This window comes from Amphiprion ocellaris, chromosome 16 (genome assembly GCF_022539595.1).
Source record: "Amphiprion ocellaris isolate individual 3 ecotype Okinawa chromosome 16, ASM2253959v1, whole genome shotgun sequence".
Lineage (NCBI taxonomy): Eukaryota > Metazoa > Chordata > Actinopteri > Pomacentridae > Amphiprion > Amphiprion ocellaris.
In genome coordinates, this window is record NC_072781.1 from 28,346,198 (window position 1) to 28,363,954 (window position 17,757).

Consider the following 17,757-nt stretch of genomic DNA (forward strand, 5'->3'; position numbering starts at 1 on the left):
GTAGAAACATATAAAAGAGACGGTAGAAACATACAGTAGAGACAGACAGTAGAGAGAGACAGTAGAGACATACAGGAGAACCACACAGTACAGACATACAGCAGAAACATACAGTAGAGACAGACAGTAGAGACAGTAGAAATGTACAGTAGAGACAGATACAGTAGAGGCATACAGTAGAAACATATAGTAGAGATGGACAGTAGAGACAGATACAGTAGAAACAGCTATGAGACAGTAAAAACAGACAGTAGAGACAGTAGAAACATCCAGTAGAGACAGATACAGTAGAGACATACAGTAGAGACCGACAGCAGAGACAGACAGTAGAGACAGACAGTAGAGGCATACAGTAGAAACACACAGTAGAGACAAACGTACAGTAGAGACAGATAGTTGAGAGACACAGTAGAGACAGTAGAAACATACAGTAAATCAGAAAGTAGAAGCAGTAGAAACATAGAGACAGTAAAGACAGAGTAGAAATATTCAGTAGAGAGACAAACAGTAGAGAGAGACAGTACGGACACACATAACATACAGTAGAGACAGACAGTAGAGACAGTAGAGAGTAGAAACATACAGTAGAGACAGATACAGTAGAGGCATATAGTAGAGGCATACAGTAGAAACATATAGTAGAGACGGACAGTAGAGACAGATTGAGTAGAAACAGCTATGAGACAGTAAAAACAGACAGTAGACAGTAGAGACAGACATGATTGTACGTAAGATGTAATCTTATAACTGGATTTTTTTTGACATTTTTGAGAAAATATTTACTTTTTACTGCATTTAATCTGACAGCTGCAGCTTTTAGTGATTTTAAAGGTTCAATATGTGAGACTTTGTTTTGTTCAGGTTCATGTTCGTGGCCGTTAGTGCATGTGAGTCCTTCCCATTGAAATTGTTGACCCTCCCTAAACTTACAGAGTTAAAATAATCTCCCGCAATGTACTGGAAAAGCAAAAATGCAGTCAAAAAACAAGTATTTTATTAATGTTATTCAGCTAATTTATGTAGATTTGTTTCATTAGAGCTCAGTTTAAGAGTCTTTGTTTTCGTGCAAGTCCATGGAAATGGATGAACAAAGACCGGAGCAGAACCAATAATAACTTGTCACAGTCATTCAGTTTGTTTTACAATGCTAGCATGGGCTAGTGTTTGTAGCTGGACTCTTTTTGGTTAGCCCTCATGTACAAAACCTCCCTGGTTGTACATGAAAGTGAAAGAAGGTGTCACTGAATTCAATTCAATTCAATTCAATTTTATTTATATAGCGCCAATTACAGTCAAATTGTCTCGAGACGCTTTACAGAACCCATATGCCTGACCCCCAGAGCAAGCCAAAAGGCGACAGTGGCAAGGAAAACACCCTTTTAACAGGGAAAAAAACCTCGAGCAGAACCCGGCTCTAATGTGGGGGGACCCATCTGCCTGCTGGCCGGGCGGGTTGAGAGGGACAGAAGAGGTAGAAAGGTAGAGATAGAGGGATAGAAGTAGAGGGGTAGAGGTAGAGAGGTAGAGATAGAGGGATACAGATAGAGGGGTAGAGATAGAGAGGTGGGGGGTGGGACACAAGGACCATAAAACACAGCCACACATCTGAAGCATCCAGCATCCAGCTCTGGGACCAGGGACACTCGGAGAAAGGACACAGAAAGAAACAGAGTGAATGTAATGCAATAATGTTATATATAGTAAATACATAGGTAGTTAGAGAAGGGCTCAGTGCATCAAGAGAGGTCCCCCAGCAGCCTATAGGCCTATAGCAGCATAACTAGGGGCAAACTAAAGGGACGTCAAGAGGGGAAGTCAGTTGTGCAAATGAAAACACCAGCTCACCCCGTCAGGGTCCCCCAGTCAGCCCTAACTATAAGCTTTGTCGAAAAGGAAGGTTTTAAGCCTGGTCTTAAAAATAGAGAGGGTGTCCGCCTCCCGAACCCAAACTGGGAGCTGGTTCCACAGGAGAGGTGCCTGATAACTGAAGGCTCTGCCTCCCATTCTACTTTTAGAGATTCTAGGAACAACAAGTAAGCCTGCAGTTTGAGAGCGAAGAGTTCTGCTAGGATAATATGGTACTATCAGGTCTTTAAGATATGATGGAGATTGGTTGTTAAGAGCTTTATATGTCAGAAGAAGGATTTTGAATTCTATTCTAGATTTAACAGGAAGCCAATGAAGAGAAACCAATATAGGAGAAATATGATCTCTCTTGCTAACTCCCGTCAGTACTCTGGCTGCAGCGTTTTGGATCAGCTGTAGATATTTCAGAGAGCTATTGGGACAACCTGATAATAAGGAATTACAGTAGTCAAGCCTAGAAGTAACAAATGCATGGACTAGTTTTTCTGCATCACTCTGAGACAGGATGTTCCTGATTTTCACAATATTTCTCAGGTGGAAAAAGGAAGTCCTACAGATTTGTTTTATGTGCGAGTTAAAGGACATGTCCTGGTCAAAGATAACACCGAGGTTCCTCACAGTAGTACTGGAGGCCAATGTAATGCCATCCAGAGTAACTATATGCTTTGAAAGCAATTCTCTAAGATGTTTGGGGCCAAATACAATGACTTCAGTCTTGTCTGAATTTAGTAGTAAGAAATTATAGGTCATCCAGGTCTTTATGTCCTTAAGACAATCTTGCAGTCTAGCTAGCTGATTAGTTTCACTAAAACAAACTATGACGTTTTTGTCACATTTCGGACGACATAGTTTACTATGACGTTTTTGTCACATTTCGGACCACATACTAAACTATGACGTTTTTGTGGTATTTCCGACGACATACTAAACTATGACGTTTTTGTCACATTTCGGACCACATAGTAAACTATGATGTTTTTGTGATATTTTGGACAACATACTAAACTATGACGTTTTTGTCACAGTTCGGACCACACACTAAACTATGACGTTTTTGTCACATTTCGGACCACATACTAAACTATGACGTTTTTGTCACATTTCGGACGACATACTAAACTATGACATTTTCATGGTATTTCCGACGACATACTAAACTATGACGTTTTTGTCACATTTCGGACGACATACTAAACTATGACGTTTTTGTCACATTTCGGACGACATACTAAACTATGACGTTTTTGTGATATTTTGGACGACATACTAAACTATGACGTTTTTGTGACATTTTGGACGACATACTAAACTATGACGTTTTTGTCACATTTCGGACCACATACTAAACTATGACGTTTTTGTCACATTTCGGACCACATACTAAACTATGACGTTTTTGTCACATTTCGGAGGACATACTAAACTATGACGTTTTTGTGATATTTTGGACAACATACTAAACTATGACGTTTTTGTCACATTTCGGACCACATACTAAACTATGATGTTTTTGTCACATTTCGGACGACATACTAAACTATGACGTTTTTGTCACATTCGTACCACATACTAAACTATGACGTTTTTGTCACATTTCGGACCACATACTAAACTATGACGTTTTTGTCACATTTCGGACGACATACTAAACTATGACGTTTTTGTCACATTCGTACCACATACTAAACTATGACGTTTTTGTCACAATTCGGACCACATACTAAACTATGACGTTTTTGTCACATTTCGGACGACATACTAAACTATGACGTTTTTGTGGTATTTCCGACGACATACTAAACTATGACGTTTTTGTCACATTTCGGACGACATACTAAACTATGACGTTTTTGTCACATTTCGGACGACATACTAAACTATGATGTTTTTGTGACATTTCGGACGACATACTAAACTATGACGTTTTTGTGACATTTTGGACGACATACTAAACTATGACATTTTTGTCAGATTTTGGACAACATACTAAACTATGACGTTTTTGTCACATTTCGGACGACATACTAAACTATGACGTTTTTGTCACATTCGGACCACATACTAAACTATGACGTTTTGTCACATTTCGGACGACATACTAAACTATGACGTTTTTGTCACAATTCGGACGACATACTAAACTATGACGTTTTTGTCACATTTCGGACCACATACTAAACTATGACGTTTTTGTCACATTTCGGACGACATACTAAACTATGACGTTTTTGTGGTATTTCCGACGACATACTAAACTATGACGTTTTTGTCACATTTCGGTCGACATACTAAACTATGACGTTTTTGTCACATTTCGGACGACATACTAAACTATGATGTTTTTGTGACATTTTGGACGACATACTAAACTATGACGTTTTTGTGACATTTTGGACGACATACTAAACTATGACATTTTTGTCAGATTTTGGACAACATACTAAACTATGACGTTTTTGTCACATTTCGGACGACATACTAAACTATGACGTTTTTGTCAGAATTCGGACGACATACTAAACTATGACGTTTTTGTCACGTCGGACGACATACTAAACTATGACGTTTTTGTGGCATTTCGGACGACATACTAAACTATGACGTTTTTGCAGTATTTCGGACGATATACTAAACTATGACGTTTTTGTCACATTTCGGACGACATACTATGATGTTTTTGTCACATTTCGGACCACTAAACTATGACGTTTTTGTCACGTTTCGGACGACATACTAAACTATGACGTTTTTGTCACATTTCGGACGACATACTAAACTATGACGTTCTTGTCACATTTCGGACGTCATACTAAACTATGACGTTCTTATGGTATTTTGGACCACATACTAAAACTATCACGTTTTTGTCACATTTCAGACGACATACGAAAATATGACGTTTTATTCACATTTTGGACGAAATACCAAACTATGACGTTTTATTCACATTTCAGACGACATACTAAACTATGATGTTTTCATGGTATTTCGGACGACATAGTACTAAACCATGACGTTTTAGTGACATATCAGATGACATACTAAACTATGATGTTTATTCCACATTTCGGACGACATATTAAACTATGACGTTTTCGTCACATTTCGGACAACGTTTTTAGGAACTTTTTAGATTCACTGGTATGACAATGACTTTTTCATCAACTTTCTGAGGACATACTATACTATGACGTTTTTAACCACTTTTTGAACGACATATTTTCACCCCTGCCGTTTTAGCAACTTTTTAGTGTCAGACTATACTATGATGTTCTTTGTGACTTTTTAACATTACAATGTGATGTTTTTAGCAACTTTTTAGCGGCATACTATACCATGACATTTTTAGCGACTTTTTGAATGACATACTACACTATGACGTTTTAGGAACTTTTTATTGTCACACTATACTATGACTTTTTCAGCAACTTTCTGAGGACATACTATATTTACTATGATATTTTTAGCGACTCTTTAACGGCATACTATACCATGACGTTTCTAGTGACTTTTGAATAGTAGTAATGCTAGGGTTATATGTTTTTCGAACTTTTTAGTGTTATACTATACTATGACATTTTTAGCGACTTTTTAACGACATACTATACTATGACGTTTTTAGTGTCTTTTTGAACAACATACTATATTCCGACATTTTTAGCAACTTACTATGACGTTTTTAGGACCTTCTTAGTGTCATACTATACTATGACATTTTCAGCACTTTTTTGAATGACATATTATACTATGACATTTTTAGCAACTTTTTAACGACATGCTGTACTATGACGTTTCTAGGAACTTTTTGTGTGTCACACTATGCTGTGATGTTTGCAGCAACTTTCTGAACGACATACTATGCTATGATGTCTTTAGCAACTTTTTAAGGAAATACTATGACGCTTTTAGTGGCTTTTTGAACAACATATTATGATGTTTATAGCGACTTTTTAACGACATACTATACTATGATGTTTTTAGGAACTTTTTAGTGTCACACTATGCTATGAAGTTTTCAGCAACTTTCTGACTGACATATAATGATGTCTTTAGCAACTTTTTAATTACATGCTATGACATTTTTAGCAACTTTTCAACACCATGCTATCCTGTAACATTTCTACTATACGACATACTATACTTTACAATACTATACTATACTGTACTATACATACAATAACGTTCTGAGAAACCTTTTTGTATAAAATGTTTATAACGACATCGTATAGTAGAATTTATTTAAGCACATACTATAAAGTTTTTTAATGACACATTATACTATGAGTTTTTTATCTGATTTATTTTGACTTTTTTTTACAGACATACTATATTATGAAGTTATTTTCTATGCTGTACTTAACTATTATGTTACTTTGGTGACAAACCCTACTATTGGATGTACTGGCTTCATATTAGTAACATATGGTGTAGAAGTCCACACAGGTGAACTAATTCCTCAGGTGTTCATGTGTCATTACCTTGTCAGTGAGGTCCCACAGCCTGATGGTGGCGTCGTCGCTGGCCGTGATGCAGACCTCTTTAGCCGGATGAGCCGTCAGGCCCCAGATTCCTCCCCGAGCGTGACTGTCCAGCAGCAGGTTGGAGGCAGCGTTCTTCTCCCCGACCTCGATGATCTCGCCGTCCTTCGTCCCCACCAGGATCTTACCCTGAGTAAGAGGAGGAGCTGGGGTGATGAAGAGGATACAAATGCATTTGAAGAAGATGGAGAGATCAAGATTAAGTCTCTCACCTTTCCCCTGCAGACGGATCGAACACACTCGACCTGCTGCCCCGTCTCCAGCTGGAAGGCTCGACATCGTTTCATCTCCTGGTCCCAGAGCTTCACCGCTCCGCCCTCCTTAGTCCTGAAACACTCAGAATTAAAATATCTGCTGCTAATAACAACTGATTCATGTTTCTGTTGATGCATCTCCACAAGTTCAGTCCATCTCCGTTTTGTTTAAGAACATACTTTACCATGAAGTTTTTATTTAACGACATACTATACTATGACACTGTTAACAACATTATCTACTGCAACATTTTTAGGAAGTTTTTTTAGAACATACTATGAATTCTTTTTAGTGACGTTTTACTGTAAAGTTTTTTTTTAATTACATGCTATACTATAAAGTTTGTTGCACCTTTTTCAGCAACATACTATCTTATGACATTTTAATCAATGTTTTTTTAAACGATATTCTACGATTTAAAGTTTTTTAAAACAACATACTATACTATATCGTTTTTCACAACTTCTTAAACAACGTACTGTGATTTAATGTTATTTTTAACAACATACTATTCTACACTTTTTTAGTATAAGTATGACTTTTTAAATGATATAATAGTATATTTTTAGCAACTTTTAACATACTAAACTATGAAGTTTTTTCAGCGAAATACTATGATTTATTTTTTTTACAATATATTATACTATGAAGATTTTATTATGACATACTATAATATGAAGTTTTTTGTACGACATACTACACTGTGAAGTCTTTTTAACAACATACACTATTGCATTTCTTATGACACACTACTATGACATTTTTTCACGACATACTATAGTATGAAGTTTTTTTTGTAACATATTACACCATTAAGTTTTTTTCAATAACATATTACACTATGAAGTTTTTAAGTGATGTACTATACTATAAACTGTATCAGATTTCTGATGTCTCATTTTACAGCGAACATTAGCTGTCAGTAGTTAAAAAAGGTTTTATTAACGAGTGGAAAAAAACACCTACCCTATTTCATTCATTTTAACCATTAATTGGTTATTGATTGTCAAAATGGCCAACAGTTGGTGATGGATATTGCTTAGCATCCCTCATCTGATCTTAAACTTGGCAGGATCATTAGAAGGATAACTATAAGCTTTAACTACTTCAGGAATCAAGCCAGATATAATTAAAAATACGACACAGCAACAAATTGGATGTTTCAGTAGGAAACTCTGATGTTCTTGTGCAAACCCTGGAGTTTATTAATCAGAAAGTTGAGCGTTGAGTAGACGTTTTTGAAAAGTACAAGTGGAACAGAAAGTAAAATTCATGAAGCTCTAACGTAAAGTAACTGACATTATTTTAGTTTAGTATTATCGCTGACTCACGGTCTTTCCTTGCCGCCGGTGACGATGAGTCCGTCCCTCAGCGTTGTGTACATGGTGAACACCGGACCGGTGTGAGCCTTCGCCACCACCCTCAACAGGAAGTGATCTCGCCAGACGTACACGTCGCCATTAATGGCTCCGGTGAACGTCAAGTTATTCTGAAAACAGACATTAACGGAGAAATCAGCTCAGAAAGTCACTGAACGGAACTTGATTCAAGGTTGTTGTGAGACTTGCTGTTGAGTTGTCTCTCTGAAGTTGGTTTGTGTCTCTTTGTGTCCATTTTTGTGTCAATTAGTGCATTTTTAAAAAATGTTTTTGCTGAACTGAATAACCCTCACAAGCGCTCCAGAGGAAAAAGAGCCCAAATTGAACCCCACTAGACATGGCAGTTTTATTTTGTCTCAAGCACACAGAAACTAACCCTCGAAAGCAGGTTTGAAAGCATATTTTCTTTAAATTACACTATCTATCAGAGCGAGAAACTGCAAAAACGGATTTTCGTGTTGCAAAAATTAACCAAATCTAAGTTAAAAATCAGGATATTTCTTAAAAATCACTTTATTCGGGTCTCATTTAAAAAAAAAATGCCAAAAAAGAGAAACCCTTCATACTAACCAGGTTTTGTAAAAAAAAAAAATAAAATAAAAATAAAACTTGGTGGTTCTCATCACACCATGATTGAATGTACTGCAACCAACAGTAATGTGACAAAAATTCAGTTTTTAACCAAATCTAAGCTTAAAATCATTGCAATTAATCAAAATATCTTTATTTACGTCTCATTTTTTAAAACTGCCAAAAATAACCCCTTTACATTAACCAGATTCTGTAAAAAACAAAAAAAATTGCAGTCTTCAACACAATTGATAAGCTTTGACTGAATCAGCTGCAACCAGCAGTCGTGACAAATATTCAAAGTTTTCCGTTGGACTGCAGGCTGTGTTTATACAGAGAAAACAGTATTGAAACAAAAAATAAATGTAAATAGTTTAATATCTATAATATGTAGAGCAACCATTTGTTTTTCCAGTGTTGGTAACACCTGTGGACTCTTGGAAAAATATTGTAAATGTTGATTCTAGGTTTTATTGATTCATGGAAAGCAAAAATAAAAGAATTTCAACTTTCTTTCTGTTTATTTTTTATGGTTTATGGCATTCTAACTGTGTCATACTCCCAGAATACATTCTTGAGTTTTCTCTCCTTCTAGTCATGGTTGTTCTGTTTCCATAGAGGTGTATATTGTGGTGAAAAATGAGGCCACAGTGAGTAAATATGCAATAATCAAAATGAAATCAACAGCATCATTGAACTCACAGCACCGAAGGCGACTGACAGCATCGTCTGCATCCGCCCGTCCTCCACCGTTCCCACCACTCCTTTCTTGTACATCAGCGAGCCGCCGGCCAGCGTCCAGAACTTCACGTGTTTGATTCCCACCGACACAAACTGAGAGTCGGAATCCGGACGAAATTCCACCACGAAGATCCTGTCGGGATGTCCGGCTTTACTGCAAACTCTGGATCCTGCAGAGGAGAAACTGTTGTTAGTCAAGGTCTTTATTTGATCTCATGTGTTTGATTAATGAAAAAGAAATATGAGTGGATAAAGGATGATTTTCATATCAGAGAATCTCCAGTGAAAATGAGTCTTTCATGGCCTTATGGTGTGTGAGCATTTCCACCTTGAAACTTCACTGTATAGATGACAGTCTCACAGAAATTCAGACGTCCAGGGTTTTGCACAGAACAAACCTCAAGCATCAGTAACAAATGAGTTTTTTTAAGGGTTTTTAATCAATGACTAGGGGGAACTTATCAGGACCATAATATTATTAACGTTGGACAGTTATTCAAAAAATATTTAATGGGAAATTTTCATAATTTTTGTTGTATTTTTTTTTGATACTCAGTAAAATCAATATGTAAATCACACATTTTTGGAGCATTTTATTACTATTGTTCACATTTTAGTATATTTACAAGGAATTTTTATAATTTTTTTGACATTGTATTGATATTTTCAAGATGATTTTAAATACAGGTAAAATTTTTAAATATTTAAAGTATTTTTCTAATAAGAATATATTAATAGTATCTTTAAAAAAAAGACAAAAAGACTGTTATTTTTGGATAATTTTCATAATTTTATTTGAATATTCTATTGCTATTTTTTAGATATTTTATTTATGCTACATTTAATTAATCAATTAATAGATTAGTTAATTAACCTTCAAAAATATTTATTTCACAGACTGGCTCAACAGTTGTCTAATTGCTAATTAATTAATTAAAAGTGAAAAGGAGAATAAAACACATGAAACCACCCACAAAATAAAAATAAAACCTACAATATTAGAGATATTAAAAAAATTCCCCATATGTCCAGAAAATATAATAATGTTTTTTGTTTTTTTTTTAAAAAAAAAGGCTGAAAATATTTTTAAAATTTGTTAAAAAAAAAAAAAAAAAAGATTTATTTAAAAAAAAAAAAAATAAATGTATGAACATGTATGAACAGTTACACAAACAATATTATATTATATATGCTGCTGTCAGTCTGACCTTCCTGCCAGCGCCACACAGTGATGGTGTGTTCAGGTTCGACTCCGACAGACAGCAGCAGTTTTCCGGTCGCGCTGAAGTTGACATAGCTGACGCCTTTAGTGTGAGGACAGCGGAGGATGGACAATGTCTGTTTGCTCATCGCGTCCCAAACGTGGATGGACGGAGTCGTACCTGCGAGAAGAAGACAGGAAATGGTGTAAAATCAGGTTTAGTCAGCGTCAAAGAGTCACAATAAGAAACTTTAAGGAGCTCAGAGGGAAGAAACAAATACAGAGCAGGAGGAGGATCAGTGCAGCCGACAAACAGCCCGAAAACCAGAACAGCAGCAACTCAAAAGACCGATTAACTCCTTATCACAGCTGCAGAACATTTACTAAATAGTTTACTGCTTTTTTATATCGAGTCAGTTTTTCAGCCAGTTTATTAAACTAAATCTGAGAGTTCTGAATCTTTAGACTTTAGAATTTGTTGTTCTTGGATTTTGCAGCTAATTTCCTGGAAACTTTCCTCATTGTTTCTTAAAAATCATCTGATGTTAAGCTGTAAAGTCCTGCAGTTTGTCACAAAATCTAAGGGAAATTGAGATAATGTTAGTTGCTACAGTTATTAAATATCTTGTTATATTCAAGCTTTTAAGAAAATAAGAGTACACAATATATTTGTAAAGTGAAAAATATGGTAGTTCATAAACTGATGTCAGTGTTCATCCAAAAGACAAACAAAACTTATTAATAGAAAACAAGCAGCTCAACCAACATGCAGCAGAAACATTAAATGAATATTTACTGAAACGTGCGACAGATTAAAGTCAAGATTTTATTTTAATCTTTCCAGGAAACTTTAGACACTGACGTCAGTTCACCAACTATTTTTAACTTAGTTAAAACAGAATTTTATTTTTTTTTGTCTGTTTTCTCTTAAAAACTTGAACACAACAAACATGCAACACCATAGATTCTCCTCAGTCTCCTCAAAGAATAAAATGTAAAAAAAAATCCTGCAAATTAATAATCTCATGACAAATTACAAATAATAAAAAGTTAAATAACAACAACAACAACAATAATAATAATAATAATAATGAACAATATGTCCAAAATTGTCCCAAAAAATTATGTGGAAAAAACAAAAAAGGTCAAAAGTATCAAAAAATTGCTTGACCAATATTAAAATATAAGAAGATTAAGAAACCTCCAAAAATATTTATTTCACAGACCGACTTAACAGCTGTCTAATTGCTAATTAATTAATTAAATATATGAAGAGAATAAAACATATGAAAACCACCCACAAAATAGAAATAAAACCAACAAGATTAGAGAATTTCCCCCAAAATATCCTGAACATACAATGATATGTTGTTGTTTTTTAAAAAAGTCTGAAAAATATTTTTAAAATGTCTTTTTTTTAAAGATGTATGAACAACTGCATGGACAATATTAAAATATAGGAAAATATCTAACTGTGTGACACATGGATGATAATTTATGGTTAAACTGCAACTAATTCTTTAGGAAACTGTGAGCAAAGTTTGAAGGAAATTAGGTCAAAAATATAAAGTAAAGCAAAATAGAATAGGGTTTGAATATGAACATTTTTACAGGTTTCTGCCTAAATGTAGGAATAAAAAAAAGACTCTTGGAAGTAGAAAATAACAACTAGAGCAATAAATTCTGCTCCAGCTGTTTTTTAAAGCTCTGAGCAGCAACAGCTGATAAATCAGAGTTAAACAGAGCTTGTGATAGATTTATTGTGCAGCTCGTTTCTGGTTTCAGGATGTTTGCAGTGATGAAAGCGACGGTGCGACTCATTTTTAATTTTACCTGAAACTTCACCGATGTCGCCTGAAGTGTTGTGAGAGCGATGGTGACAAATGAGGCCAGCCAAAAACACAAACACACAAGAAACAACAACAAAAAAACAGATGAAAACCTGCAGTGAGTCGTTTCAAACAGGCATAAAAGAAGAAACAGGACAGAATGAAAACATTCCTCATTTAAATAATTCATCTGGTATTTATGTGATATTTACTTTTACCTTATGTCCCCTTTATCCTGATTTATTATTTGAGTTGGTTTATTTCCTCTAATATATTGTGTTGCTTTAGGTTTGTTATGTGAAAAATATATGAAAACCTGAATTCTGAAGCTCAAAAAATCTGCCGTTTCAGCTCTACTTGTGTTTACAGTTAGACAGTTTAACATAAAAATCGTACTTTACAAACTCTTCACAAGACTTTCAGACACAAGCAGTATAGTAAAAAGTGCAGTATTTGCCTCTGAGAACCTTAAATTTGTACTTTAAGTTTACTGCGTGACTGACTTTTTGGAAATAAACCAAACACTACTGATTGTTTTTTAGGTATTAATCTTCTAAAAGGTCTCTTTTTTTAACAGTGTCGCCAAAATTAAACCATTTATCAGATCCATAAACTGCAAAAACCAAAAGAATTGTCAGATTTTGAATTTTTTAGCGTTTTTGAACTACTCATCTGGGACGTACCGTGCAAAGCGGAGCCAAACCTACTCTTAAAATCATGATATTTCATCAAGAATACATTCGTCTACGTGTCTTAAAATTTTGCCCAAAAAGCTTACGGTTTAATCAAACCAGATTCTGTAAAAAACTAAAAATTCTGCACTCCTCTGTGCAACAGTGAAGACATTAAGGACTCAGATGCGACTGACAGCCACATGACAAAAATTCTGAACGTTTTCGGTGAACTGTAGGCAGTGTTTCCAAACAAATTAAAAATGTAAACAGTTAAATATCTACCTTGTTCAGACCTAATTTTTTTTCCAGTATTAGTAGCATGTATGGGCACTTGGAAAAATGTTGCACGTTTCCTCCATGTCAGTGAGTTTATATTCAGTCAGTGGAAATAAAGTAAAGCAGGCGGGTTAAACGGGAAGCAGAGGAGAGAAAAGCAGGACTAGTTGAGTACAGACGAGTTAGTAGAAAACACAAACATGCACAACATTAAACACACAGATGCCGACGTACCGATCTGACCCGTGGCGATGATGTTTTTGTATTTCGGGTGCTGGTTGACGGTCAGACACAGGATGTCGTCCGTGTGTTCCAGGTAGAAGCTCTGAGTTCCTGCAGCACACAAAGACACTTAAACACATCGCTTGATTCTGTCAGGACACAAATCTGTCTCTGCTGTCACTTTAGAGTAATAAAAACAAAAGATGGAAACATGTTATAGTATGTTACACATGTGGCACAGCTGGCGTGTTAAAGGGTTGCTGCAGTTACCGGTGCTGAAACTGTGGACGATGGCGGTGGCGGCAGTGTGGTAGACGATCTCGGTGCCGTCGTTGAGGTAGTGCAGGTTGTTACGACAATCGAAGCCCCGGAAACCAAACACGTGGTCCAGAACCAGGTCCTACAGGAGGACAAAAGGAGGTCAGAGGAAGATAGATGAGGGCAGAGAGGGTTAGACGAGGACCCTGGAGGACAAAGGAGGACAATCGAGGACAGATGAGAACGATGGAGGATGATGGAGGATGAAGGAGGACCATGGACAACAAAAGGAGGACAGAGGAGGATGGAGGAGGTCAGAGGAGGACGATGGAGGATGATCTAGGACAATGGGGGATGAAGAAGATCAGATGAGGACAGATGAGGACAGAGAACATTAGAGGAGGACACCGGAAGTACAAAGGAGGACGATGGAAGACAGACGAGGACGATGGAGGATAATGGAGGACGAAGGAGGACGATGAAGGATAAAGGAGGATGATGGAAGACAATGGAGGACGATGGAGGATGAAGGAGGACAGTGAACAAAACAACGACAGATGAAGATGGAGGAGGACAATGGAGGACAGTTAAGGACAAAGGAGGATGATGGAGGACTAAGGAGGACAATGAAAGATGATGGAGGACAGATGAGATCGAAGGAGGAAAGAAGTGACGCATGGAGGACGGACGGACGGACAGACACAGACAGACAGATGGACCAACCTCCACCAGCCTCTTCTTCTTCGACACATTGTTCTTCTGGAGTTTCTCCGGCTGCGGCGTTGCTCGACTCACTGGAGGCCTGCAGGATCAATCAGAGTGTTAATCAATTATTGGATCAACCAATCAACCAGTCAATCAATAATCCCAATGGACAGAGACAGACACGTGTACGGCAGACAGTGAGACATGATGACCGACCTGCTGACAGACAAGTCAGACAGCAAACAGTTCTGTCGTTTAGACACAAGACAGTAGAAACATATAAAAGAGACGGTAGAAACATACAGTAGAGACAGACAGTAGAGAGAGACAGTAGAGACATACAGGAGAACCACACAGTACAGACATACAGCAGAAACATACAGTAGAGACAGACAGTAGAGACAGTAGAAATGTACAGTAGAGACAGATACAGTAGAGGCATACAGTAGAAACATATAGTAGAGATGGACAGTAGAGACAGATACAGTAGAAACAGCTATGAGACAGTAAAAACAGACAGTAGAGACAGTAGAAACATCCAGTAGAGACAGATACAGTAGAGACATACAGTAGAGACCGACAGCAGAGACAGACAGTAGAGACAGACAGTAGAGGCATACAGTAGAAACACACAGTAGAGACAAACGTACAGTAGAGACAGATAGTTGAGAGACACAGTAGAGACAGTAGAAACATACAGTAAATCAGAAAGTAGAAGCAGTAGAAACATAGAGACAGTAAAGACAGAGTAGAAATATTCAGTAGAGAGACAAACAGTAGAGAGAGACAGTACGGACACACATAACATACAGTAGAGACAGACAGTAGAGACAGTAGAGAGTAGAAACATACAGTAGAGACAGATACAGTAGAGGCATATAGTAGAGGCATACAGTAGAAACATATAGTAGAGACGGACAGTAGAGACAGATTGAGTAGAAACAGCTATGAGACAGTAAAAACAGACAGTAGACAGTAGAGACAGACATGATTGTACGTAAGATGTAATCTTATAACTGGATTTTTTTTGACATTTTTGAGAAAATATTTACTTTTTACTGCATTTAATCTGACAGCTGCAGCTTTTAGTGATTTTAAAGGTTCAATATGTGAGACTTTGTTTTGTTCAGGTTCATGTTCGTGGCCGTTAGTGCATGTGAGTCCTTCCCATTGAAATTGTTGACCCTCCCTAAACTTACAGAGTTAAAATAATCTCCCGCAATGTACTGGAAAAGCAAAAATGCAGTCAAAAAACAAGTATTTTATTAATGTTATTCAGCTAATTTATGTAGATTTGTTTCATTAGAGCTCAGTTTAAGAGTCTTTGTTTTCGTGCAAGTCCATGGAAATGGATGAACAAAGACCGGAGCAGAACCAATAATAACTTGTCACAGTCATTCAGTTTGTTTTACAATGCTAGCATGGGCTAGTGTTTGTAGCTGGACTCTTTTTGGTTAGCCCTCATGTACAAAACCTCCCTGGTTGTACATGAAAGTGAAAGAAGGTGTCACTGAAGTGCCAGTTTGTTTTATATCCAAGCTGCCAGTGCTGTAGCTTCATCCTGTGTTTCTGAATGTCGCACACAGAAACTTTAATTTAAACAAATGCCAACAGGAGTGTGATACAAACACACAACGGAGAGGCATTGCAGGGACAAACAGCAACATACACACAGGTGGACACACAGGTGAACAGGTGTTACCTGGATCCCCTAGACAGCAGAGGGACAAAACCAAGGTACAGAGCTTTAGAAAACACACACACACACACACACAACCACACACCTGTACCACACACACATAGCAACACACTCAAACACAGTGAAGTGTCTCAGAGGCTAGCTGTGGCTACGGCTACATGCTAACCAAATGCCACCATGCTGCTGTTTGTTGTAGTGTGTGGGGCTGTCAGGCTAACATGCTAGTGTGGCTAATGGTGTTAACATGCACAGACAGGGTCAGGATTGTCTTTTTTCTGTGATTTCTAAGTAGATTTATTTGTGATGAAGATATCGTTGAGATACATAAAGGTCCAGAAAAGGCTAAAGAACCCATAAAAATATCAGGGCATGTGCTAGCTATCATAGTGGGAACCAGAGTAGCTGCATCTGAGTGAAACAAAACGCTGCTCAAATTTTTCGATGCTTCTCAATAAAGGTCTCATATTGTTGGAAATCCATTCTGTTTGTGTGAGTCTTTAAAACTTGGAGATGTAAAATAAAAGCTGAGAGAATATAAATTCACTAACTCCATTGCTTTAGCATAGTCTCGAATAGCTTTACAAGCCAGCCAAAAGTTTACTTAACTGCTACGGTCCAACCGAGGAACCAATCATCATTTAGCTAAACATTCTATAGCTCTTCCCCTCATTGCTCATTGGTTAACCACTCAGAAAAAGCAGCTGCTTTACAGTCCACCAGGTTTATTTACTTTCTACAGCTGTTTCTGCTAAACTCTAAAATGTCTCAACTACAAGGAAAAAAATGCCAAACGTTCTGTTGTTGGCTCCAAGAGTGAACATGAGAGTCTTCATACACTGCCAGAATCTGAGGAACTGAATGCCCTGTGAATTATTTTTATTGTTTATGACAATGTCCCCACAACAATAGGGAAATCCTTAGTGTTAGCATGTTGTGTGGCTAATGTGGCTAACATTACCATTAGCTTTGATGGTGTGCTAACAGGTCAGAGCTCTGTGGAACCTTTATTTGAAACCAATAAACAAGGACTTAGTGGGTGTTTTCATGTTGTGCTTCAGTTAATCTCAGCTGCTGTTTACATCTGTTAACTTCTCTCCTGCTCTCTGTGCTCACAAAAATGTATTTTAATACAGTTGAATACTCAACAAAGCTGTTTTCATTTACATATTTTTCTGTTTCTGTTGTCAGAAGAAATATGAAATAGTGACTGAAAAGCTGCTCATTAAAACTACATGTTGACTAACAGTCACTTTAAAGCCATTTCTGCAGCTAAAATACTGATTTTATAAAGTTGTTGGACAAATTCAGCAAAGGAATGGGTTATAAACAAAAGCTGTGCTGAGAATTCACAGTTTCCTTAAAAAATTGATCACTCTATGGCACCCAGTACGACCCTTTGCTGCAGGTCTACCCCTCATTCTTCTCCCTACTTTCCTGTCTGCCTCTTCACTAACCTGCCAAATAAAGCTAAAAATGGCTCAAAAATAACTTAAAAAAAAGACAAAAAGCTCGCCCTAAGAGAAAGGAGCAAGAGAATATCAGCG

The 17,757-nt window shown here is 36.9% G+C and overlaps 1 protein-coding gene across 6 annotated transcripts in view; it reads right to left on the minus strand.

The window, feature by feature from the left end:
- Nucleotides 1-17,757, minus strand: part of LOC111572928 (echinoderm microtubule-associated protein-like 6) — a 128,421-nt gene that overhangs the window by 13,707 nt on the left and 96,957 nt on the right. For 3 of the 6 annotated variants that reach the window (XM_055018670.1, XM_055018669.1, XM_055018673.1), the window contains 9 exons: nucleotides 14,533-14,611; nucleotides 13,822-13,951; nucleotides 13,564-13,662; nucleotides 12,384-12,404; nucleotides 10,558-10,731; nucleotides 9,311-9,519; nucleotides 7,991-8,148; nucleotides 6,617-6,731; nucleotides 6,345-6,533 (listed from right to left, as the gene is read on the minus strand). In XM_055018670.1, the coding sequence (XP_054874645.1) occupies nucleotides 6,345-6,533; nucleotides 6,617-6,731; nucleotides 7,991-8,148; nucleotides 9,311-9,519; nucleotides 10,558-10,731; nucleotides 12,384-12,404; nucleotides 13,564-13,662; nucleotides 13,822-13,951; nucleotides 14,533-14,611 (1,174 nt within the window). Of the gene's footprint in view, nucleotides 1-6,344; nucleotides 6,534-6,616; nucleotides 6,732-7,990; nucleotides 8,149-9,310; nucleotides 9,520-10,557; nucleotides 10,732-12,383; nucleotides 12,405-13,563; nucleotides 13,663-13,821; nucleotides 13,952-14,532; nucleotides 14,612-17,757 lie in introns of those variants that run through there. The other 3 variants (XM_055018672.1, XM_055018671.1, XR_008604388.1) reach the window with 2 other exon arrangements.